The 26,417-nt window shown below is 34.3% G+C and overlaps 1 protein-coding gene across 1 annotated transcript in view; it reads right to left on the bottom strand.

Moving 5' to 3' along the window:
- Window positions 1-10,420: 10,420 nt before the first annotated feature.
- Window positions 10,421-26,417, bottom strand: part of CNTN5 (contactin 5) — a 1,221,314-nt gene continuing 1,205,317 nt past the window's right edge. The window contains exons 22-25 of the mRNA XM_028517441.2: window positions 25,277-25,463; window positions 24,733-24,845; window positions 17,154-17,322; window positions 10,421-13,094 (exon numbers count right to left, since the gene is read on the bottom strand). Of these exons, the coding sequence (XP_028373242.1) occupies window positions 12,991-13,094; window positions 17,154-17,322; window positions 24,733-24,845; window positions 25,277-25,463 (573 nt within the window). The 3' untranslated portion in view covers window positions 10,421-12,990. The remainder of the gene's footprint in view (window positions 13,095-17,153; window positions 17,323-24,732; window positions 24,846-25,276; window positions 25,464-26,417) is intronic.

The following is a 26,417-nucleotide window of genomic DNA, read 5'->3' as shown; positions in this document are numbered from 1 at the left end:
AATTAACATTTGACAAAGGAGGCAGAAGCATAAAATGGAGTAAAAATAGCCTCTTTAACACATGGTCTTGGGAGAGCTGGACAGCTACGTGCAAAAAGATGAAACTCAAGCACCAACTTACACCATGCACAAAAATAAATTCAAGGTGGATAAATGACTTAACTACATGTCATGACATCATTAAAGTCCTAGAGGAAAACATCAGCAGGGAAATCTCAGATATTCCACGCAGCAACGTCTTTACTGATATGTCCCGTAAAGCAAGAGACATAAAAGAAAAAAATAAGAAAATGGGACCTCATCAAATTAAAAATCTTCTGCACGGCTAAAGAAAACAGAATCAAAATGAAAAGAGAACCAACTATATGGGAAAATATATTTGCCAATGATACCTTGGGCAGGGGTTTGATCTCCAAAATATATAAAGGACTCACACGACTCCACTCCAGGAAGACATGCAACCCAATTAAAAAACCATTTGACTTGAACAGACACTTATCCAAGGAGGACATACAGAGGTAGCCTAGAGACATATGAGAAGATGCTCTGCATCACTAGCCATCAGAGAGATGCAAATTAAAGCCACAATAAGATATCACTTCACATTGGTCAGAATGGCCATCATAAACAAACAAGTGTTGGAGAGGATGCGGAGAAAAGAGGACCCTAGTACACTGTTGGTGGGAGTGCAGACTGGTGCAGCCACTGTGGAAAACAGTATGGAATTTTCTCAGAAAGCTAAAAATGGATCTGCCTTTTGACCCAGCAATTCCACTGCTGGGATTATACTCTAAGAACCATGAAATACCAATCCAAAAGAACCTATGCACTCCAATGTTCATAGCAGCACAATTTACAATAGCCAAGTGCTGGAAGTAATGTAAGTTGCCATCAGTAAATGAATGGATCAAAAAACTATGATACATTTACACAATGGAATTCTATGCAGCAGAAAGAAAGAATGCGCTCCTACCCTTTGCAACATCATGGATAGAACTAGAGAGCATTATGCTAAGTGAAATAAGCCAGGCAGTGAGGGACAAATACACCTTTATGATTTCACCTTTAACTGAAACATAATCAACAAAAGAAAAAAGCCAACAAAATCTAACCAGATACATTGAAATTAAGAACCATTTAACAATAGGTAGTGGGGATGGGGAGGAGACAGTGGGGGGAAGTGTTTTCAGGAAATATTATAAAGGATACATGGACAAAACCAAGGGGGAGGATGGAAGGAAGGGAGGGAGGTGGGTTTGGCTGGGGTCAGGGACAGTGGTGGGGGGAAAATGCAGACAACTGTAATTGAACAACAATAAAGTAATTTTAAAAATAAATAAATCATGCCAAGTAGCATTGTCATAATTAATAATGAGACTGAGGGGGAAACGACCAGCCAGAAGAAAGCACATCTCCCACAACACAGAAATTGGAGTCAAATATACCTTTTGTGTTGTCTGAGCTCACTACTATGTGTCCATGGTAGTGTTAATGAGATAAAGAGTCAGCTTTAACACCTGCTAAGCTCAGAAAGCGGGAGTCATCTTACATTAGTTATAATTAAGTTAGAAGTTTTCTTTTTCTATTTTTTCCTTTTTGATCACACTTCTTTAAACCTGGTAGGGTCAGAAGCTTAGGTTATAAAAAATGGAGGGTGAGGAGAAATAAAATCTTAAGTCAAGAAAAGGGAAAAGAAAGACTGTAATAACCTTCGCGGATCATAGATTTCTCATTTACACAAGGCCACAAATGAGAATAAAGAATTTTAACTTTATTACTATTATTTGTCTAGCTTTGTTAAGATATAATTGACATATATCATTCTGTCAGTTTCAAGTGTTCAGTGTAAGGATTTGATACACTTATATATCATGAAATGATTACTGCAATATGGTTAGTTCACCCCTCCATCAGCTTATATAATTATCTTTTGCAAAAGCCAAATGTCAAGAAGGTATTTTCCTATTTTTTCCCCTAGGAATTTTATGGTTTCAGCTCTATGTTCAAGTCTTTGATAAATTTCAATTGAATTTTTGTAAGTGCTGTAAGATAGGAGTCCAATTTCATTCCTCTGCATGTGATTATCTGGTTTCCCTGGCACCATTTTTTGAAGAAACTACCCATTCCCCATTGAGTCTTCTTTTATCTTCTATCAAATAGTAGTTGATTATATATGTGAGGGTTTATTTCTAGGCTCTTGATTTTGTTCCATTTATCTATGTGTTTGTCTGTATGCCTCTGCCATACAGGAAGTGTGCTGCGTCTGACTTTGTTCTTTCTAAAAATTGCTTTAGCTGTTTAGGGTCTTGTGTGGTTCTGCATGAATTTTAGGATTGTCTTTTTCTATTCCTGCAGAAAAGGCCATTGAAATTTTTATAGAATTGCATTGAATCTGTAGAGGGCTTTGGGTGATATTTTATTTTAATAATATTAATTCTTTCAATCCAGGAACATGGAATGTATTTTCATTTTTGGTGTGTCTTCTTTAATTTCTTTTATCAAAGCCTTTTAATTAGTTTTCAGTGTACAAATTTTTCACCTCTGGTTAATTTTTTCCTATTTTATTGTTTTTCATGCCAAATGAAATTGTTTTTACTATTCCTGGTTTATATATTTTTAAATTTTTATTACCTTGCCTGATTTTGCTGGCTAGGATTCCAGCTATGTTGAATAAGAGTGGTGAGAGTGGGCCCTTGTCTTATTCCAGTTTTTAGGTAAAACACTTTTAGCTTTTGACTGGTATGTATGATGTTAGCTGTGGGCTTGTCATTTGGGTCATTTCTTTTTAATGTTGAGGTATGTCTTTCTATACTCAATATGTTGAGAGTTTTTATCTTGAAAGAAGGTTACGTGTTGTCAAAAGTTTTGTATTTTCTGCATCTATTGAGAAGATTACACATCTTTAGTTTTTACTTTATTTATGTGGTATATCACATTTACTTCTTTGTCTATGTTCAATCGTTTTTGTATCCTGGAGATAAATTCTGCTTGATTATGGTGTGTGATTCTTTTAATGTACTCTTGAATTTGGTTGACTAGCATTTTGTTGAGAATTTTTGCATCTATATTCATCAGGGATATTTTCCTGTAGTTTTCTTTTCTTTAGTGTCCTTTTCTGACTTTGGTATCAGGGTAATACTGTCTTTGTCAAATGAATTTGGAAATATTTCTTTCCATGTTCTCAGATTTCAGAATTGGTGTTAATTCTTATTTAAATATATGGCAAAATTCATCAATGGTAAATTTGGTCCTGGGCATTTGTTGGGAGTTCTGTGGTTACTGATTTAGTCTCCTTACTCATCATTGGTCTGTTCAGATTTTCTATATTTTCATGATTCATTCTGGTAAGTTGTATATTTCTAAGAGTCTATCCATTTCTTTTCAGTTATACAAATTTTCCTGGTGTATAATTATTCCTAATAGTCTTTTGTATTTCAGTTATATCAATTTTAATATCTTCTTATTCATTTCTGATTTCATTTATTTGAATTGTCTCTCCTTTTTCTTAGTTTACACAAACATTTGTCAGTTTGTTACTTGAAAAAAAAGACAGCTCTTAGTTTTATTGATCTTTTCTATTAATTTTCTGGTCTCTATTTCATTTGTTCCAGCTCTGATCTTAGATATTTTTCTCCTGCTACCTTTGAGCTCAGTTTGCTTTCACTTTTCAGTTCTTTGAGATGTGAAGCTAGGTAGTTTATTTGAATCCTTCTTTTTCCTTAATGTAAGAACTCATTGCTACAAACCTCTTACTTAGAAATGGTTTGTAGCACCCTATAGGTTTTATGTGTTGTGTTTCCATTTTTGTTTGTTTCAAGATATTTTTTAATTTCCCTTTTGATTTCTTCTTTGACACATTGGTTATATAAAGTATATTACTTAATTTCCACACATTTGTAACTTTTTTCAGCTTTCCCCCTGTTACTGATTCTAGTTTCACATCATTTTGGTCAGAAAAAATACTTGATATTATGTCAATCTTCTTAAATTGGCTAAGACTTTTGTTTGACCAACAGTGTGATAGCCTGGATAATGTTGTACATGTGCTAGAGAAGATGTTGCTCTGCTGTTGTTAGATGGAATATTCTGTGTATGTCAGTTGGGTCCATTTGGACCAAGTATTGTTCAGTCCAGTTTCTCCTTATTGATAATATATTATCATAAAGTGATGTAGTCATTGTTGAAAGTGGAGTATTGAAGTTTCCTATTATTGTTATATTTGGTGTCTATTTCTCTCTTCAGATCTGTTAGTATTTGCTTAATGTAGTTAAGTGTGCCAATGTTGGGTACATATATGTTTATGGCTATTATATCTCTTGATGAATTGACCTCTTTATTATTATATAAGATCTTGTCTCTTGTTATGACATTTGAGTTTAAGTCTATTTTGTCTGATATAATACAATTACCCCTGATCCCTTTGATTTTCAACTTGCATGGAATATCTTTTCTTATCCCTTCAGTTTGAACCTGTTTTTTCTTAAAGTTTAAGCGAGTCTCTTGAAGGAAACATATAGTTGGGTCTTGTTATTTTATCCATCCAGGTACTCTATGCATTTTGATTGGAGAATTTAATCAATTTATCTTTAGAAAATTATAGATATAGATGTCCAGGTGTTCCGGCAGCATTTCTTGAAAAGACTACCATTGCTCTATTTTATTGTCTTTGTTACTTTGTCAAAGACTATATTTACATATGTTTATTTTTGGGCTCTCTATTCTGTTTCATTGATCAATTTGTCTAGTCTTACCTCAGTACCACACTGTCTTGATTATTATAGCTTTTTATTAGCTCTTGAGGTCAGGTAGTGTCAGTCCTCCAACTTTGTTTATTTTCTTCAATATTAGTTTGGCTATTCTTGACCCTTCATATAAACTTTAAAGTCTGTTTGTCAGTGTGTATAAAATAATTTGTTGAGGTTTTGATTAAGATTGAATTGACTCTATAAGTCAAGTTGGAATGAATGGACATCTTGATAATATTGAGTTTGCTTGTCCATAAAAATGGAAAAAGTCTGTATTTATTAATTTGTTTTTTGATATTATTCATCAGAGTTTTGTAGTTTTACTCATAAATATTTTGTACACATTTCAGTTTATGTTGTGCTAATGTAAATGGTATTCTGTTTTTAATATTAAATTCCTCTTGTTGGTATACAGAAAAACAATTGACTTTGCATATTGACCTTTTATCTTCCAAACTTGCTGTAATCCTTTATTAGTTTTTTTTATTTATAATTTAAAATTTTCTACATAGATGATCACATTCTGTGTGAACAAAGACAAGTTTCTTTCTTTCTTCCCAATGTGTATACCTTTCTTTCCTTTCTTGTCTTGCATTAGCTAGAACTTCCAATACAATGGTAAAAAAGCACAGTGAGAAGTGACATAGCGGCCTTGATCCCAGTCTCAGGGGAAAGCTTTTAGTGTCTCAGCAGTAAGTATGATGATCAGTGTTGATTTTTTGTTATTCTTTATTAAGTTGAGAAAGTTACTCTCTGATCCTAGTTTGCTGATAGTTTTTTTGATAATAAATGGGTATTGAATTTTGTCAAATGCTATTTCTGTGTCTATTGATATAGTCATGTGACTTTTTATTTTTTAGCCTGTTGATGTAATAAATTACTGTAATTGGGTTTTGAGTGTTTAACTAGCCTTGCATATTTGGGATAGTTTCCACTTGGTCATGTGGTATAATTCTTTTTATACATTGTTGGATTCTACTTAGTCTTCTTTTCTTGCCATATTTTTGTTTGGTTTTAGTATTAGGGTAATGCTGTCCTCATAGAATGAATTCAGAAGTATTCTCTGGACTTCTGTCCTTTGAAAGAGATTATAAAGAATTGGTAAAATTTCTTCCTTAAAGGTTTGGTAGAATTCACCAGTGAACCCATCTGGACCTATTGCTTTCTGTTTTGGAAGTTAATTGAGTATTGATTCAATATCTTTAACAGACATAGGCCTATTCTGATTATTTTATTTCTTCTTGTATGTGTTTTGAAAAATGACTTTTTCATTCCATCTAGGTTATCAAATTTATGGCCATATTATTCCTCTAATATTCTTTTAATGTCTATAGGACCTAAAATGATGTCCTATCTTTTATTTCTAATCTTAATAATTGTATGCTTTCTCTTTTTCCCTAGTTATCTTGACTAAAAGCTTATTAATTTTATTGCTCTTTACAAAGAATCAGCTTTTGGTTTTGTTGACTTTCTGTAATGATTTACTGTTTTCAGCTTCATAGATTTCTGCTCTAATTCTCAATATTTATTTTCTTTAGCTCATTTTAAATTTACTTTGCTTGTCTTTTTTTCTCATTTCCTAAGGTAGAAAGGTAGATATTGATTTTAGATCTTTCTTCTTTTCTAATATGTGCTTTCAATGCTATAAATTTTAAAGCATTGTTTATGTTGTATCTCATAATTTTAACAAGTTGTGTTTCCATTTTTATTTATTTAAAAATATTTTAAAATTTCTCTTGAGATTTTTCTTTCATGTGTAAGTTATTTAAAAGTGCATTATTTAATATCCATGTGTTTTTTAGTTTTCTATTTATCATTCTATTTTTCTTTATGTTAATTTCATTTCAGTCTAAGAAAAAGTACTGTAGGACTTCTAACCTTTTAGCTTTGTTCGGGTGTATTTTATGGCCCAGAGTGTGGTCTATCTAGGTAAATGTTCCATGTAAACTTCAAAAGAATGTGCATTTCTCTGCATCTGCTTGTGGTCTGTTAAGTGTCAATAATATCCACTTGATTGATGGTATTGTTGAGGTCAACTATACCCTTACTGATTTTCTGGTTGGTGGATATGTCTATTTCTGATAGAGGGATGTTAAAGTCTCCAACTATGATGGTGGACTCATATCTTTCTTTCTACATTTCTGTTAGTTTTTGCCTCATGTACTTTGATGTTGTGTTCTTAGGTGCACATATATTCCTTAAAATTTTTTTCTTTGTCATTTCTTTGTCCCCCTTTCTTTCTTTTTACTTTTCTTCCTTCCTTCCCTGCTCTTTCTCTGTGATGTTTTAAAGTAAGCCCTTGCCATCATGCCATTGCACATCTTTTTCTTTTAAAAAATCTGAATAACTACATTACTACCCTGAAGAAAAATAATATGTTCTATCTAGTCCATATCCCATTTCCATGAACAATTGATCTGAATCAAAATTTGAACAAGTTGTTTGCATTTTCTTATATTTCTTAAATTTCATTTAAAGAGGAATCCCCCTCCACCCACTCTCCCCAACCCCATGCTATTGACATGATAAAAACTGGATCATCATCCTGAAGAGTGTCCTATAGTATTATTTTAATTCTATTATTCCTTTTGCAATATCACAGCATTAACTAGCCATGAGTCTTTTATAAAGTTGAGTTATCATTTATAAACTATTTGATTATCCTAATACACAGTACATATAAGAAAGATGGGATGCATATTTAATTCTTTCCCTTTTTGTATGTTATAATAATTTTCAGAATGATGACTCTTGCATCCAGCAAAGGTAGCCAAAAATTTGTGTGAATATTAGCATAAAATCATGGATTTTTAGATATTACATGTGTTTCAACCTATTGCTGCCATTGTTCTTATTGAGCTCATTTTACCTCACTTATATGGTAGTCTCTACAGGCACAATAAGAAGGCTGGACTCATGTCATACTTTTTCTACTAAATACCTTAAATCAACCATTTCTTCAAAAATATTTGTGCATTATTTATGCATTATTTGTCCTTTAAGATTATTCATTGTTCTCCTAGACCTTTGCAGTTAACAAAGCTAAAAAACAGATAATTTAGAAAACAATATTAAACTACAAATTCATACTGATATTTCTGAATGAAAGATTACAGATATTAACTTAAATTTTTGTGGCAATTGCATTAGTTGTTTTTTTCTAAATTTCAAAAATTTTATTTGTTGTTTAAGTACAGTTTTCTGCCTTTTACCACCAACCTAGCCCACCCCCCAGCCCTCCCCACCTCCCTCCCATTTCCACCCCTGCCTTGTTATTATCCATGTGTCCTTTATACTTATTACTGTAAACCCTTCCCCTTTCCCCATGAAATTCCCTCCCTTTTCCCTCTTGTCACTCCCAGCCTGTTCTTAATTTCAGTGTCTTTGCTTATATTTTGCTTGTTTGTGTTTTGTTGATTAGGTTCCTGTTAAAGGTGAGATCATATGGTATTTGTTTTTCACCACCTGGGTTATTTCACTTAGCATAATGCTCTCTAGTTCCATCCATGCTGTTGCAAAGGGTAGAAGTTCCTTCTTTCTTTCTGCTGCATAGAATTCCATTGTGTAAATGTACCATAGTTTTTTGATTCATTCATTTACTGATGGGACCTCCGTTGCTTCCACCACTTGGCTATTGCAGATTGTGCTGCCATGAACTTTGGGGTGCATAGGTTCTTTTGGATTTGTGTTTCAGGGTTCTTAGGACATAATCTTAGCAGTGGAATCGCTGAGTCAAAAGGCAGATCCATTTTCAGTTTTCTGAGAAAATTCCATAATATTTTCCATAGTGTTTGTACCAGTCTGCAATCCCACCAATAGTGCACTAGGATCCCCTTTTCTCCACAACCTCTCCAGCACTTGTTGTTTGTTGCTTTGTTTATGATGGCCATTATGAGTGGTATGAAGTGGTATCTCATTGTGGTTTTAATTTGCATCTCTCTGAAAGCTAGGGATATTGAGCACCTTTTCATGTCTCTAGATCCTCTGTACGTCTTCCTTGGATAAGTGTCTGTTCAAGTCCTTTGTCCATTTTTTAATTGGGTTGCTTGTCTCCCTGGAGTAGAGTTGTTTGAGTTCTTTATATATTTTGGAGATTAAACCCTTGTCTGAGGTATCATTGGCAAGTATGTTTTCCCATACACTTGGTTCTCTTTTAATTTTGATACTGTTTTCTTTAGCTGTGCAGAAGATTTTTATTTTGATGAGATCCCTTTTGTTAATTCTTTCCTTTATGTCCCTTGCTCTAAGTGACAATTTTTTAATATTTTTATATATGTATCTCTTACCTCTTATCCTGAAAATTTACTTTTTTAATACTTTTAACATTGATGTTTATATGTTGACTAGTTCAAAAATAATTCTACTAGTTCTACTTACAAGAAGACAAATGAGTATAATTTAAGATTTTACATGTTTAATGAGGATGTATGTTGTTCCTGATAATGTAAGCCCCATTAGGGATGTAATGTCCACTTACTGACTTAAAATACTTATCTATGTGTTTATAATTCTTCTATAAAGAAAAAACTTTAGCTTAGTAACCATTGGTTGACATATAGTTTATTTTCCATTTATTATTTTTGTAAGTTGCTTTGTTTTCCCTTTTTTGTTTGATTTTTAAATTAATGTAAAACATTTGTGTACCTCCAAAGTCAAACTATAAAATAAGTACATTGAGAAAGAGTTTGCTTGCATATTTGTTTTTATGTCCCATTCTCTCCCTCCTCAGTAGGAAACAAGTTTTAATTAGTCTTTAGCTTATTTTTCCATTATTTTTAGAGAATATTAGCTAACATGTGTCTATATTTTTCCCACTTCTTACACAAAAGTGAGTATCTTCATTGTTTAATGCCTTGTACATTCACACACATTGTATTTTTTGCTAGTCCTTCTTAGAAATAGATCCCTAGACACAAGATTGCTAGCTGGTCAAAGGATAAGTCTATACAAAATTTTACTAGTTATTTCCAAATTCTCTTCATTAGTTATATAATTTTTCATTTGAGAAGATTTTGAAAATACAAGTTTCCTAGTCTCTGACCTACTGAGATTTGGATTCCCGGGTGATTTGGATAATGACTAAGGTCTGGGAAGTGCTTCCTAAAGGAAATTTTTAAGGCCAACCTTAAACTAATTACAATTAATTGCTAACTTGATATGTGCTAGGTGCTGTGTTGGACACTGGTGAGAGAAAATCTAAGATAAATATCACATAGTCTCTTTTGGTGACTAGATAATGGAGGAGAAACACTCATAAACAAGTCACTGTGACATGTTGTGACTGCTGGTATAACAGAGATGTATACATAGTGCTAAGGGAGAACCAAAGAGTGAATGACTATCTAGGAAAATGCTACCTGGGATAGATTCAGATATACTGTTCCAAACAGAAGCCGAAGTATGCATTTAACAAACTCTTTTAAAAAATCATTTAATAAAGTGTCCTTCCTGAAAAAAAACAAATCATGAGTCTAACTATGAATATATCCCATCTGTACTCTTATTTACTTAGTTTATTCTTTGGTATAGCTTCCAATTATCAAGTTGAAGCTACCATGGACACCTATGGACACCTATGGACAAGGACACTTTTAGTGTGAAAATGTCCATAATCATGAGCATACTGTGTTGTGTGTGAAATAAATAGTCATTCATGGAGTTGACAGGAGAGAAGATAAAAGTCAATAAAAAGAGAATTATTTATTAAAAAGATCTAATGTTACAAGAACAGTACACAGAATTATTATCCAACTGTGCCTTCCACATGGTATATACCCTTATATATATAGTACATATATACAGACTGTATACAATATATTTAACGATTTCACATGGGGTCCACAGTACCTTAATTTGAATATGCAAAAGTTTCACCTTCATGGAATTTTTAATTGTGAAGAGCATTTTTGTCTTCATAGTTCAATTGACATTATATAAAAATACAGTCTCTTTAGTGATTTAAGACTGTGTGATTATGATCCCATCCAAGAAAAAGCTCACTCAGTATTGCAATGGACAACTAATGTACCTTGATAAGGAATGCTGTTTTGTTTTCTACAAAGTAACAAGTATGCAATATATAAGTACATAAACATTTCAAACCTATTTTTAAAAGTAGGTTTATGATGCAAAATACATATTCTGTGTGTAGAGTAGAAACATCCCGTATCTTTGATTCCTGTAAGAATACAACATCAGACATTCTATATTTAAATACTCTGTCAGATATGTACCATCCATCAGCTAGTTGGAAATACTGGTTAATTTGAATTTGCCATGTACTGACATTACGTCTCTGGGGGCTTTGTTTTATAAGAGTTCCGCTAAGTCATGTATAAAACACCATGGAAAATGAAGAAAATGGTTTGATCAATCAAATATGAAGTCAAAATTATTGCCCATTCTTTAATATTCTTGCTGCATTTTTTCTGATGCACATTTTGCTCCTGGAAGCTGTACTACACTTGAGGAAACCCACAATTTGTCTGCCTAATAGTCAGCATTCCTTTATCTGCAAAGCCAGCCTCTCCCACTACAGAGGAGGTGCTCAAGGAAGGCCATTTGGTCACCATTGTTCACTGACTTCAAGATTCACAATCTTCAGTTTACTGTAACAATCTGTTATCACTTCTTATTTAGTTAGGGGCATCTTGGACATAATTCATCCAAAAGAAAAGGCGTAACCAGCGTAAATAGTTATGCTATGGCTCTGAAACCAATTTTTTTACATATTCAGAACAGAAACTCCAATCTCTCCTCTGATTCTACCAGAATTAACCTTTAGAGCCACCAGTTTGAGCTCAATATGCTTCATTTTGCTTGGTGTTAAAGATGGAAGTTGAATTAACAGTTTTAGATTTTATAAGAGAAGTTGCATTTTATTCTCATATTAACATCACCTGTTAACATCCAGGCAGTTATTTGGGTTATGACTTTGTGATTACTATCCCACAGGCATCTTCTTAGGTGTGATGTGAGCTCTGGAAAGTTCTCATGTTGGGTAGAACTTCTGTGAGATATCACCAAGTGGAAACCTGTAATCTCACTTTCTAACAACCACCTAGGATCAATTAGGTCCAGGTTGACTATTTGAAATAGCAAACGAGGCTCACCTTGTACTGAACCCATGTTTCTACAGTTTAATTAAAAACCAATTTATCCTAGAGATTCTTTTTATTTTAACAGTTGGTAAGACTTTATAAGTGGTATGTGCACATGGAACTGTTTTAAAAAATGAAAACTTATTTGTTATATTTGAATCATTTTAACTTGCAAACTGTATATATATGTAATTATTTGCACAACAATTTTCATTGTCCTTTAAATTATTTGCAATTAAGAGAAAATCTGGGACCTAATTCAACCTGTACTTTGGCAGTAGGTGGGGAAATGGGAAGCTGTGTCTGTATCCATTTCATTTGCAAGTTAGCACACTTTGCAGCAAGTCAGTGTCTGCAGTTTTAATAATCATATTTTTGTGACTTTAAACTATATTTTATTATTAAAAATAAACATTTACTATATTTGCAACTAGATAACATAGTACTTGATGGAAAAACATCATTTAGATTCATTTGGACTCACTTTCTATTTATCTTGCACTAATATAAATGGCTTATTCCCTATCCTAATAACCTGCTCTAAGATGCATATAGAATAGCACATTGACAAATTTTGCTATTTCACTATGCAATCATACAATATTTTTTGAGAATACTTTTATGTACTTATCCTATAATGGACCACACAACTGAAGTATTTTTCATATCTCATGCCGTTTTGTCAATTGAAATATTGGTCAAAGGGAAAATGAAAGAGTAGATTTGGAGTCTCAACCGAACATTTTATTCTTAGTTTTGCATTTGTGTTTGAAACAGATCTGCTAGAAACCATTCACTTAACAAACAGATGGCACACACTTAGGGTCATTAGTTATAAAATCAAATTCCAACATATAAAAAAGTGAAGAATACATTTGACAAAAATTACACTTGCTTAAAAATAATCATTACAAACAATCTGCATATTTTTATTGGACCAAGAACTGTCCTCTCCATTGACAAAAACCAAAGAAAAACCTGCTGAATGAGTAACATTCCCCGCCCCCCCCAACCTCCTATAAGTGCACCACGTGTCGTCCCAAGTTATTAAAGCTGATCTCAGCGTCCTGGATCTCCACTTACACTACACTATTCACTGCTATTATCAAGGTAAAGCAAAGAAAAGCAAATTAAGTCTTCAGTTTTCACCAAGAGGTTGAGGGAATCATCAAAGCCAAGAGCAACATTACTGATGATGAAGACGTGGAGATAATGTGGAGGGTTGACTGAGCACTAGTGATTTTTCCACCTGTGAAAAAAGAGAAGCAATAAGTGGAGCAAATTATTTTGGTTTTACTTGAGCTAGGAAAGAGCTGTTTGTAGGTATGTAAGGTAAATGAGTGCAACACTGGTCCTGTTTCTGATGAGAGTATTTCTAGTATTTATGAAACAAGGCATTGTCTGGGGTTCCCAAATGCTTTACGGAGTACTGTGTTAAGAAGGCAATGTCATGTCCAGCAAACGCATCTGACCAGGAGACTCAGTGTAAGTTTCACCAATGATGCACTGATGGAAAACATCCCACATTGCAGGTGTGATGATAAAGGGATTTCTATAGTGCCTAGTTGAGAGCTTGGAGCAAAAATAATTTATAAAGGTTTGTGGCAATAAGAATTTATAATTTAATTACTTCAGCCAATTTTTCAACTTAGTTGATATCATATCATTTAATTTATTTAAAAGTTTTTTATTGGGTTGAAGTTTTAGTTAAATAGGCTTAAATTCTGGATTCTTACCAAAGCTGGCAAAGGAGATCTATCTTTCATCTAACTTCAAGAAGTCCTTCCTTCTTGAGACCAAGAAGGGAGTTAATGTATAAGGTGTCTGCAGTTAATGTATAAGGTGTCTGTTTGATTAAACTGAGTGATCTATTTAATTAGTTTGAAGTAGTTTCAATATCTCTGCATAATCACAAACTAAGCACTACCCTTAGATCTAATTTTAGGAATGGTTTTCAAGCCAGAAGTCTTCTGAAGTGCCTTCATCTTGATTTATATTAACAAATGCTTAGCACATGCCATGCAGTGTGCTAAGTAAGCCCTCTAAACATATTATCTTTTTTGATCCTCACAACATTGCTGTGCAATAAGTGCTATTATTTATCCCCCTGTTGCAGATGAGGGAATTGGGCTTAGAAAGATTATAAAACTAGCTTAAAGTCACTGAGCTAGGGATTAGTGGAATCAGACACTCTTTTATATTGTCTCTCTCTTAAAACAGTGATTGGCCTTGGTTAAAACCTTAATGATAGATTAGTAATAAAATCTAGCACTCAATTTTGGAATGATTCTTCTGTCAAGGTATACTGTCTAGCCAGGTTAAGTATTAAAGCATGCTGGGTATGATTTTAATTATAGAAATAGAGTCAAATGTTTATTTAAGAGCTGAAGAATCATTTGTTTGGTAGGCCACACACATATAAAAGAAACAAATCTTTGCTTTGAACATTTTTGTAGGTAAGGCACTACTAAAACCTATGAATCCACATATTGGGAGAATATTAGACACATTGTGACTTGTACAGAAAGGCATGATGACAAAGCCTTGCTAGAGTGGCACATGAGTACTTAAATAAAAACTGTGAAAACATGTTTTCTATTTATGTGGGAGTGGCTGTGTCCTTGTTGAATCAACTAAATGGCATTTTGTAAAACCATCTTACTTGCAGAATGCTAAATGGAGTATATATCTCAAATTCCACATAAAATCCACAAAACAAAAACATTATTTTGGATTAATAACACAAAACAAACAAATGAAAATAAAAGAAAACATAAAGCAACAACAACACCGAACTAAATTCTAGTCCCAGCTGTAAAACTAACTAGATATTTCACTTGAGCAAGTCACTCAACTTCTTAGGCTTTTAGTTTTTGAAAAGTAAGGATGAAACCAATCACTGCTCATGTTTTATGGTCTAAGATACATAATAATGTGAGTTTTTACTTTATGGAAACCCAGGAAATGGTTGCACTGAACAAACTATGTTAACTAAAACATAAAAGTTGACCCTTTTGGTTTTTCATGAAATGGAAGTTTTGAGTTAATTAAAATAAAAATGGGAGAATCAAGGTCTTTATAAGTACTTCCAAAATGGGGTTGATCTAATTCAGATGATACTTTAGAATTTGATTGTGTGTGGGAGGAACTTTGGAGTGTTAGAGAAAAATAAACTACTAACTCATGAGATTGCCGTAGGGTAAAATAATATATGAAAATACCTAGTGAAATACCAAGAACATAAGTATAGGGCTCAGCAAAGGCTCTTTGTATTCTTGTTATTAGAAATTTGAGATTATGAAGCAAAGACAGTTGTCATCTATTTCACTTTTCAAAATAGTCTTTAGTCTTTGCAAGTGCTCTTCAAGATAAAACATTCACATTTAAACAGATCAATTGGGAACTAATCAATGTCTGTACATTACTGCCTCTCTTGCTCTTGAAACTATGCTTTTGTAAATGAATTATAAAGTACATTAACTTTGCCTGTGGCCACAACATATTTAAATTCTTAAGTCTTTTTATATGAATTTCTGAAGTCAGATTTCCTAAATCTTATGTATTTTTACTTTTAATATTTCCTTTTGAAATAATTTTAGATGTACCAAAGTAATAAGAATAGAACAAATAATTCATTCTGATTCTTTAAATGTTTATGTTTTATTATTCTTGCTTTATTATTCTCTCTGTAAATATATACTTTTTTTCCTGAACCAGTTCAGAATAAATTGCAGAAAGAATGCACTTTTGCCCCTAAATGCTTTTGTGCATAGTTTCTAAAAATATTTTCTTATAAGGTACAGTATAATTTTCCTAAAAATTAATGTTGCTGTAATATTATTTAATCTATAGACATTTTTCAAGTTTTATTAATTATCTCAATAATATCCTGTATCTCATTTGTATTTTTATGCAAGAGTTTACTTATCAAGGATTATGTCAATAACTTTTTCTTTAAAGTTCCAATGTATCTTCTTATTTTCTTTCCTACATTTATTTCCTATCTCACTTTGTGGCATCAGAAAAATTTATATGTAATACTTGTGGTGTTAAACCAAATAAAGACAAATATGCTTGGGAATGATTGCTCAACAAACAGTGTTTATAACTACTCATTAAGGAAATGTTTATTACACATTTTTTACAAGGCTTTAATGAAAATTGATTAAAACTTTCTTAGGTAGACATTTACATATTTAATTAAATCTGTTGCTTCTTATTTTGACTACCTCCAAGAAATGGTTACATTAATCCAAATTTGTGCCATCTTCCCTTCCTTTAACCAGTTTTCCCTTGATGGTGTAATAACGATGGGAGTGGTGAAGACATGTGGCCTTAGAGACAAGCATTCCTGGATCTGAATACTGATTCTTCCACTTAGTGTGATCTTAGGCAAGATACTCCAATTTTATCTGTAAAATGTGAGTTTGTAATCCCTTCTACCTCATGTGATTGTTACTAAGGTTAAATAAGATAATGTATATAATGTAATTATCACCATACTGACATATAATAAGAGATCAGTAAAAGCTAGAAATTATTAATATTGCTAATAACTATAATTTTTAAATAAATTCTGCAAATCTAATGTGCAGCATGGTGATTTTAGTTAACAATAGTGTACTATATACTTGAAAGTTGCTAACAGAATAGATTTTAAATATTCTCACTACAAAAAAGAAATAGCAGTTATATGATTTGATGAAAGTGTTAACTAAAGTTATGGTGGTAATTATTTTGCAAAATATAAATGCATCAAATTAACACAGTGTACACTTTAAACTTACACAATGTTATTTGTCAAAACTGAATTAAAAAACCTCAAAACAACAAAAATTATGCTCACTAAAATTTGTAATTTATTCTGAAGTCAATAAACATGATCAAATTTTAATGTTAAAAGCAATCCCTTTGAACTTTCCAATTCCTCACTCTCTATTATCTACCAATGAAGTCAGTCAAGACAACAGAGAAATAGGCATGCCAAACTAGAGAAATACCAGTTTATAAGCAATATTTCAAAACCCAAATAGCAAAGTACTGCTTAGGACCAGGAAAGGCAAGGGAGTTTCACTTCTAATAACATTAAGTGAAAATGTAACCTCTTTTCTGGCTTTATGGAAATTCTGCAATTTTGGGCAGACTACCATGGTCTGTGTTAATCAGAGGAAGATATAGAAATTAAAGTGTAGGAGAGAACCTTCAAAATCTCTGAACCATGCAATCTATCATATTAATTTTGATGAGGTTTATATCATATTGATATTTTTGGTAGTCATCAAATTAAGGCTACTATGTCAAAACTTACCTGAATATGATGGTACTCTGATTTGGGAACTAGCTGTTCCATCCCCTCCTTCACTATATGCTCGAACTTCAATAATATAGACACCAGCATCAGGGAGTGGTACTACTGCTTGAGGTTTCTGTGTTTCAATAATTTGATTGTTGCTGTGGCCCTCTTGCCTATAAAAAACCTAGAAATAATAACAGGGGTTTAAATATTTGATATTTAATTGAGGATTTTTAAGGTTAATTGACTGTTTACTGTATGTCACACTCTGAGCTAAGTTCAAGATCTTATAGCTTAGACAGATACACAAGCAAGTGTAATATATGTGCTATATGCTGCAACTAGAAATATATAGAAGGTGCTATGAAAGTACACAAGAAAGAGTCAATTTAGTCTGGGAGCTTTTCAGAGGAGGTGATGCCTGAGCTTACGTAGGAAGAGGTAAAAGGAGATTAAAATGTACATCTAAGCAATAAGAAACCGTATCGTTGGGGTATGGGGAGAAGACTTATGAAAAGACAGGTGAAAAAGGAAGCTAGAGAAGCATGTAGCAAGGGGGCAGACACTTGGGAGTCTTATTCCTGGTTGGTGAAATAAACAGTACTTGGAGCAGCAGTCAAAGCTATCATCTTTAAATTATTTGAAAGAAGTAAAAAAATGATAAATATATAAATAGTATACTCTTAACAATGTAGAAAATGGCTGAGAAATTAAATATTTTATTATTTTTACTTTTACATTTGTTTGCTTTTTGGTAAACTGGCATTTATACACATTGGATAGCAAAGTTAAACCTTTTTGGATATCCATGGTACTAGAATTGAATACGTATTCATGGCAGAGTTTCAGAGCAACAAATTAGGATACAGAATTATCCTGTTTACATATCAAAATATTAAAGTCATAGAGGTTATGTGATTTATACAAGCTCATGTGACTAGTTAGGATAGAAATTACATTATGTTAGTATTCTGATGATAAGCTCAGAGCTATTTCACTATATTGAATTGTTTCTACTCATTTACTTCCAATAAATATTTTTTGTCTAATAATCAAGTAACAGTTAAGATATATTAAAATGTAGTTTTTTTCAGTTTCATCATCTGTGTGCTTTTTCATAATTGTTGGTATAATGACATGATTGATTTGTAATGGAAAGAGCAATGGCTTTGCATCATACGGATCTGGATTCAAAACAAATCTGCAAAATAAAAACAATTTCCTACACATTCCTGTTTGGACAAATGTGGGCAAGTTACTAATATTTCTAAACCTCAAGTGCCTCTACTGTAGAGATAGTAACACTTATTTTAGGGCTTGTTAGGGGAATAAAATGAGAGGATGCATGTAAAATACCTCACACAGGACCTAGTGCGTGGGAAATGTGATAAGAGAAAGCTACTTCTGCTTCATTATTGACAATTGTCAATCATCAGCATTTCACATTTCCTTCATAAAATATGAACTGGCTTTGAAAACTAGACAAAAATTTATACTACTTTCTTATAAAAATGTGTTTTTAGCTTGAACTAACTACATACAAGAAAAATACTTTTATAAAGGTATTACTGGTATTTTTATATATTGAACTATAACTGTATTTGATCTTTCCTTCCACATTCTGGTAATGCATACCCCCTCCATTTCACTTCCTTTAACATTCATGGATTTAAATTTACTTCAGAGAGTAATTTTTGTATAAAAGTATAACACGTGCAATAATGGTAGCTACTGAAGTTCTTATAGGAAAGAAAACCATAGCTTCTATGTAGTTGCAAAGTGCTAAGAGCATTATGGAATATTTATTGGGCATCTTATGTGGGTCAGGCATAGTGCTATATACTGGAGACTCACCAAAGAACAAGACTGCATGGTTTCTGCCCTTGTGGCACTTGTAGTCTAACACACAGTGGAGATGGGTAACAATACAATGAAGTGTGATATTTACTGCAGTAGGAAACATATTTGGTGGCAAAGCAATATACAAAGTGGGTACTTAATCAAGCTTTGGGGAATCAGAAACACTTTTTGAAAGATGTTTATGGCAGGTTCTTTTTGCTTAAAAATGACTTGTATCAGAATTTATGCTTCTCATTTTGACTGTTGCTGTGTAGTGAATTAGAATTCTGATCATCCACATGAGGTAATTAGAAAGAAAATATATGGCAATGTGAAAGTATGTAAATTGGTGAGGATTGACAGGGGAGTGACTATTTTAGCAGACATTGTTATTACGGTTCAATAAATTACAATTTTTATGACAAAGAAAAGTGCAGCTGGTAATGCAAATCTAATTTTGCTGTAAAATCCAGAGTTGAAGAAAAATTTGTGGATCAGTTGAGATTTAGGAAGAAAAGGTAAAAGAAGAAAAAATATCAATTAATGGTAGCAAAAGGAGTTTGAGATTATATGTGGTTTTTATTAATACATCTAGGGAGATGTAGTGCTATGAGTTGGTAAGTATGTATACTACATGAAAAGATACATTAAATTCATGGTTAGTCTTAGGTGTGTCAGAGAATCTTGGCTCATTTTAAAATCCTGATTCAGAAAAGAAGAATAAGAATGAGAGATATAAGCAGGTTAAGGAGTTATCAAGACATTCCAGAAATAGTTATTGACAGTAAGGAGGTCAAGGAGTACTTTGAAAATCTCTATGTTTATAGATTGGCAGTTGTGATTATAGTATCTTTAAGCATACAGGAAACTGTCCAATGTATTGTCAAGACTATTCTCAAATTTTACTTAACAAACTAAAAGCAGTATATTATCCAAAGAGATTTTCCTAAGCAAAACATTAATGCAGAAGTGCTTATTCTCAAAGGCATAATTTGGAAAGAGCTAATCTGTATGTCAGATGGTAACAGAATAATGGGGTGAGTGTGCTTCAGAATATAACAAAATGAATGTTTGCTGGTTCTACTCACAAGTGCCCCTAAAAAGGATGGATCCTATTAAAGGCCTATTCACCAACTGAGCATTTAGGGAATAGTAAATAGAGACAATTACTCTTCATTATAGAGGGTGAGGATTCTGAAACCCCATTGGCAATCGTTGTGTGATAAGAAGTCAGCAAGATGAATGGAATCTGGGTGAAAGGAAGTTCAACCACAGGAGCCAGTGAGAAGCCATTGGCTATAGAGTGGCTGAAAAGCACTTTTAAGAATAGGATCTTGTTTATCCACTCATGTATTGAAGGATACCTAGGCTGCATCTATATCTTGGCTTTTGTAAATTTTCCTACAATGGACATAGGGATGCATATATCTTTTCAAATTAAGTGTTTTCATTTTCTTCAGATAAATCCTCAGAAGTGGAATTGCTAGGCTGTGGTAGATCTGTTTTTAGTTTTTGATAAATCTCCATATTGTTTTCCAGAGTAACTGCATCAAATCTTGTTATTTGCAACAACATGGATAAACCTAGAGTGTATTAAGTGAAATAAGTCAGATAAAGACAAATACCATATATTTTCACTTATATGTGGAATCTAAAAAAAAAAGAAAGCAAACAAACAAAGCAAAACAAGACACATAGAAACAGTGATCAAAATGATCGTCGCCAGAGGGGAAGGGGTGTAGAATGGGTGAAAGAAGTGAAGGTGAATATAGTCAATGATATTGTGATAAGTTTGCATGGTAGCAGGTGGTTACTAGACTTGGTGTAGTAATCACAGTGTAAGGTATATAAATGTGAAATCATTGTATTGCATACCTGAAGCTAATATAATAATATTATATAACAACTATACTTAACAAAATGAACAGGATCTTGAATAAGTCCTGGAGAAATAATGTACAGCATAGTGACTATAGTTAAAAAATTAAAAAGAACAAAATTTTCTTATGGGCAATTTTCAGATGTTTACTTGTGTTATGTGTCTTTCAGTTTACACTCCCTCCTCCAAATTTCCATAAAGCCTGATATATATTTGACAAAATGTATGCTACTTCTTTTCTTGTAAGTTTATTAAATTCTTTTTTAATATATTTTATTGATTATGCTATTACAGTTGTCCCATTTTCCCCCCTTCACTCCCCTCCACCCTGTACACCCTCTCCCACCCATATCTCCCCCTTTAGTCATGTCAATGTGTCATACTTATAAGTTCTTTAGCTTCTACATTTCCCATACTATTCTTGCCCTCCCCCTATCTATTTTCAACCTACAATCTAGGCTACTTATTCTCTGTACCTTTTCCCCCTCTCTCCTCCTCCCACTCCCCTGTTGCTAACCCTCCATGTGATCTCCATTTCTGTGGTTCTGTTCCTGTTCTAGTTATTTGCTTAGTTTCTTTTGGTTTTGCTTTAGGTGTGATTGTTAATAATTGTGAGTTTTGCTGTCCTTTTACTATACATGTTTTTTCTTTATCTTCTTTTCTTAGATAAGTCCCTTTAACATTTCATAAAATAAGGGCTTGGTGATGATGAACTCCTTTAACTTGACCTTATCTGAGAAGCACTTTATCTGCCCTTCCATTCTAAATGAGAGCTTTGTTGGATAGAGCAATCTGGGATGTAGGTCCTTGTCTTTCATGACTTGGAATATTTCTTTCCAGCCCCTTCTTGCCTGTAAGGTCTCTTTTGAGAAATCAGATGACAGTCTGATAGAAACTCCTTTGTAGGTTACTGTCCCCTTATCTCTTGCTGCTTCTAGATTCTCTCCATTTTTATTGTGGCTAATGTAATTATGATGTGCCTTGGTGTGTTTCTTCTTGGGTCCAACTTCTTTGGGGCTCTCTGAGCTTCCTGGATTTCCTGGAAGTCTATTTCCTTTGCCAGAATGGGGAAGTTCTCCTTTATTATTTGTTCAAATACGTGCTCAATCTGTTGCTTTTCCTCTTCCCCTTCTGGTACCCCTATAATTCAGATGTTGGAACGTTTAAAGATGTCCTGGAGGTTCCTAAGCTTCTCCTCATTTTTTTTGAATTCTTATTTCTCCATTCTTTCCTTTTTTTTTTTTTCTTCCTTCTGGTCCACTCTATTGTTTTGAGTCCCAGTTTCCTTCCCATCACTATTGGTTCTCCATGCATCCTCCTTCATCTCTTTTATGGTAACCTGTATTTTTTCATGTAATTTGCGCCTAAAATCAACTAATTCTGTGAGTTTCCTGATCACCAGTGTTTTGAACTGTGCATCTGATAGATTGGCTACCTCTTGGTCGCTCAAAAGGATCAGCCCTGGGGCATTGATCTGTTTTTCTGTTTGAGACAGGCTGCTCCTGTTATGGTGAGGGGCGGAGCCTTAGGTGTTCACCGCGGCTGGGCACCCCAGTCACTAGATTGTGATGTTGCATGTGGGGGCGGGAGGGAACAATGGCAGTAGCTCCCTTCTCCTGGGATCTCAGTCCCTTCCCTGGGATCCTGGGTTGAGTGCTCTGCCCTGGTTCACAATCACAGCCTCACTGGGTCCGCCAGTTGCTGCTTGCGTACTCAGGGTCCACCCGCTGGGATCTTGCGGGCCCTGGATGGCTTACGTGATCCCGGTTGCCTTATGCGCCCAGTTCTCCCTGTTCTCCGTGCTCTGCTCCTCCTCTCAGCCCCTCCTACTGGTTTGGATGAACGGGTCTACTTAAACTTCTTGGCTGTCCAACTTCCATTCAGATAAATTCTCTATCAGTTCTGGGTGTTATTCTGCCTCTAAATTGTTGTTGTTCTAATCTTGGTTGTACGTGGAGGTACGGTGTATCCACCTATGCCTCCATCTTCCCGGAAGTCCCCCTACACTACTTCTGTCTTAATTGTTTTACTATGAAATACTTCAAGCATAGTTAAATAGAGAGAGGATAGTATCAGCCATCATATGTGAGGCTTTTAATTTGTGGGAATCACAGGAAAGAGGCTGAGTAAATATAATATAAAGGGAAGCTCTGAGATTCAGGAAATCAATGAGACTGGAATGGCCATAGACTTTAGGGTCCTTGAGAAACTGGAGAAAAACATACATGGGCTTCAGAATTCCACAGAGCATGGGACACAATATGAATCCAAGTGTACCTGTATCTCAAGAGTCTGGAAAGCCCTATCTGATATCTAAGTTGAATAACCAAACAAAAACATCTGTTTATGTTGATGGATACCTCTAGCTGGGACAAAAATTAATGCATTTATTGCTCCATTCTAGCAGCACTTGGGGATACAAAGGTGAGTAAGACAGGGTCCTGGCCTTCACTCATACATAGCCTGATTGGAGAGACAGTCACATATGAAGAGGAAGAGCAATGACAGAGATGAAGTATCCAAGCTGTGAACAAAGAATAGGTTCATTTGACCGGGGACACCATTGTTAAACCTCATGTATTCTGCAGGTCATATGGTGTTTCTCTTCTCAGCTGAGAGGTGCCTAAATCCAAATGGGTCTTCCAGGTAACATATGCTTTCATCTAGCTCTTCTTGTGTTCTATGTGCCACTCCAGTTTGGGAGATTGCTTGCTGTAAATCTAATGATAGATTTGTTTTTGGCTGGTCTGTCCCTCTTATTGGTCATCCTGCTATCCCTAATCATTGAAGAGTATATTTGCTTTGGGGGACAAGTTGTGAGGACAGAGGGAATGGTATAGAAAAAAAGGACTAAGAAAACAGTTCAGAAAATAGCTTACCTGCCCTCCTGCAAAAGGTCTAATTTAATATCCCTGAGGATTATGATAGATTGGAGTGTGCGTGTTTGAATGTGAGGGTGGCTGCTATCCATACCGATTACAGTCTGTGAGAAATGCTGTGGTGTGTGTCTCAAAATAATCTTACTGGATATTATTGTACTTACCTTAAAAATAGATTCCACTTTTACTTCTTGTTTTTAAGCTTTGGGATTTTCTCACTTTATATACAAAATATTACCATTTCTGGTAGTTGAAAAGTCAGCTAACTAATGCTTTTCAGTCAAATTTTACCATTGAAATATGTTTCAATTCTGCTACAAATAATATTCAACTAGTGATTCTGTCTGGACTTTAAGACAACAAATAGAATCTGATGTATGGACTAGAATTTAAAATTCAGCCAACTCAACATATAGCTTACATATATTTTAAAATCAGAGACAAAGTTTTATTCAGGAACAACTATCTAAACATTTTCATATTTCCAGATCTCTCACTGACACAAAACAGGATGACCCTATGTGAAATGTTATATCTATTTTGGAGCTTTCTGCCTCTCTCCATGAACTCTTTTCCATGCACTGTGCTGCCCTTAGCATTTTTTTCTTTTCTGTTCCTATGCTAATAGAAAATCTTTCCATCAAATTAAGTCATCCAGTCTTTGTCCTCTGCCAGTACAGCATGTCTTCAAGGGAGAGAATGCCGGGGCACTCTGCCTTAGCTCTGCTGGTTCTGACACTGCTTTAGAGGCCCTCTACTCGAATCGTTGCTGCTTTTCCTACCCATTCCTTCCTTTCCTATGCCTTGTGCAGCAGAAACTGATTCTGATCACTGTGGCTTCCTCACTGCAGAAGCGCCCTTTCTAGGGATACAGATAGAAAATGATGGAGAAAAAACTGGTAGGTTAATGAGTCTTTTTATGCCTTATTAATTGTACATCTTCACAATAACAGCTTTTGAGACGAGTGTCTACCCAAGAGAGTAAAGAAACACTGACCTTGTAGCCCATGACTTCAGATTCGTTGGCTAACGGTCTGACAGGTTCCCAGCCCAGAGAAAGCTGAGAGCCTTGCTGCTCCCACCTGAGGTTGCTAGGTGCTTGACTAGGGGCTGCAAAATAAAAAGGTAAAGAACTGACAAGGAGTCTTAAATACATTTTCTCACTTAAATCCTTGCCTTTTAGTTTTGTGTGTTTAATAGTTGGCTGACACCATAGGCTTCCTTCCAGCTAAGGAAGGTTTTGCTCCGGGAGTGTCATTTTAATAGTTCCTCTCCTGAGCTTTTAAACCTGGCTCCTTTTATCTCCTTTTCATGTCAAAATCGCTTAGCCTTGTTTCACAGGAAGATAACCTTTATCTCCTGTGAATGCAGAATTTTCTAAGCTAGTTTTGGAATTCAGATCTAAGCAATGAAGCATGACTATGAATCAAAACTCCCCTTCAACTCTGCTTATTATGTACCTCACATGGCTTTCAGAAATGTTAAAAGATGAAAGATGTTTCCCTTTAGTCTGAAACAAACAAAAAGCCCAGGTCACTTACGGGATTTCTTGGTAGTTGCACTCACTTCACTGCTAGGTGGCCCATATCCAGCTCCATTATAAGCCCTCACTGTGAAGTGATATAATGTATTTCCTTCTAATCCTGTCAGGATGACAGATGACTCATTTCCCCTAGTTTTGATTGTTTCTGCTGCATCTTCTTGTTCCACATCTTTTCGATAACTAACCTGTCAACAAATTATCACATGACAGATTAATTTTAAAATTCCCTCTGTGCTTGTGATCATTTGAACTTTAAAAAAATTTTCTCACACCCATCTGTGGGAAATGACTCCTGTATCATTCAATTAAGAGGTCCTACTAAGGAGGCCAAAATCACAGTCTTAGTCACCACCCAATTGCATCTATGCTGAGCAATATTGAGCAAAGCAGCAAAAGGTGCTACTTGCAGTTTGGTAGCATGAAGAACATTAAGGAAGAATCATTCAAAGAAATTGAAGAAGTGCTCTTCTCTCAAAGGCCATCAGAACAATTTACCATTCAAAGTCATGGAATTTGAGTGAATTATCTGAGACAGAAGAATGAAGAATTTCCTCTTGGTCCTGGCATAAAGGTTAATCATACCAGGTGTATGGGTTTAATAGAGAAGAAGTGGCAGAGCCCTCATGATAGTGGTCTAAATGTAGAAAAATCACCTTGTTACATGATGGGGGTGTGGCACAAAGGGAGAGGTGTTGTCACAGCACAATTTGTGCATTGAGATGACTTTTCGTGGTTATGAACTCATGAGGCTGGTCTCATACCAAACTTGATTCCTTTGAGAGATTTAGTAGTTGCTTCTGTGTACCTAAAGCTTAACTTTTTCAGACACTAAATCTTAACTATGCATAAGTGCATGGAGGAACAGTTTTTACTGTGGCTAAGATAATGGAAAAGTAGTTCTCTTTTTCCCAATTAATTGCTGTGGTGAAAAAAGTGTATCACTGAATACATTTCATCCTCTTTCAAGTGCTTGGTCTACTGTAAAGGCTAGAAAGCCAAACACCACATTTTTCATGTTCTCTTTCAGGCATAGTTGCTGCCATATAATGTGGGCAGTGAGGAGTTTATTTGAAACTTGAGCTATTCTAGAACATGCTTAGCACTGTCATTTCCTGTTGTGGCTATAGGAAGTCAGTATA

This window comes from Phyllostomus discolor, chromosome 6 (genome assembly GCF_004126475.2).
Source record: "Phyllostomus discolor isolate MPI-MPIP mPhyDis1 chromosome 6, mPhyDis1.pri.v3, whole genome shotgun sequence".
In the NCBI taxonomy this organism is placed as follows: domain Eukaryota; kingdom Metazoa; phylum Chordata; class Mammalia; order Chiroptera; family Phyllostomidae; genus Phyllostomus; species Phyllostomus discolor.
The sequence above is the reverse complement of the archived record's forward strand: the minus strand, read 5'-3'. Positions and strand labels throughout refer to the sequence as shown.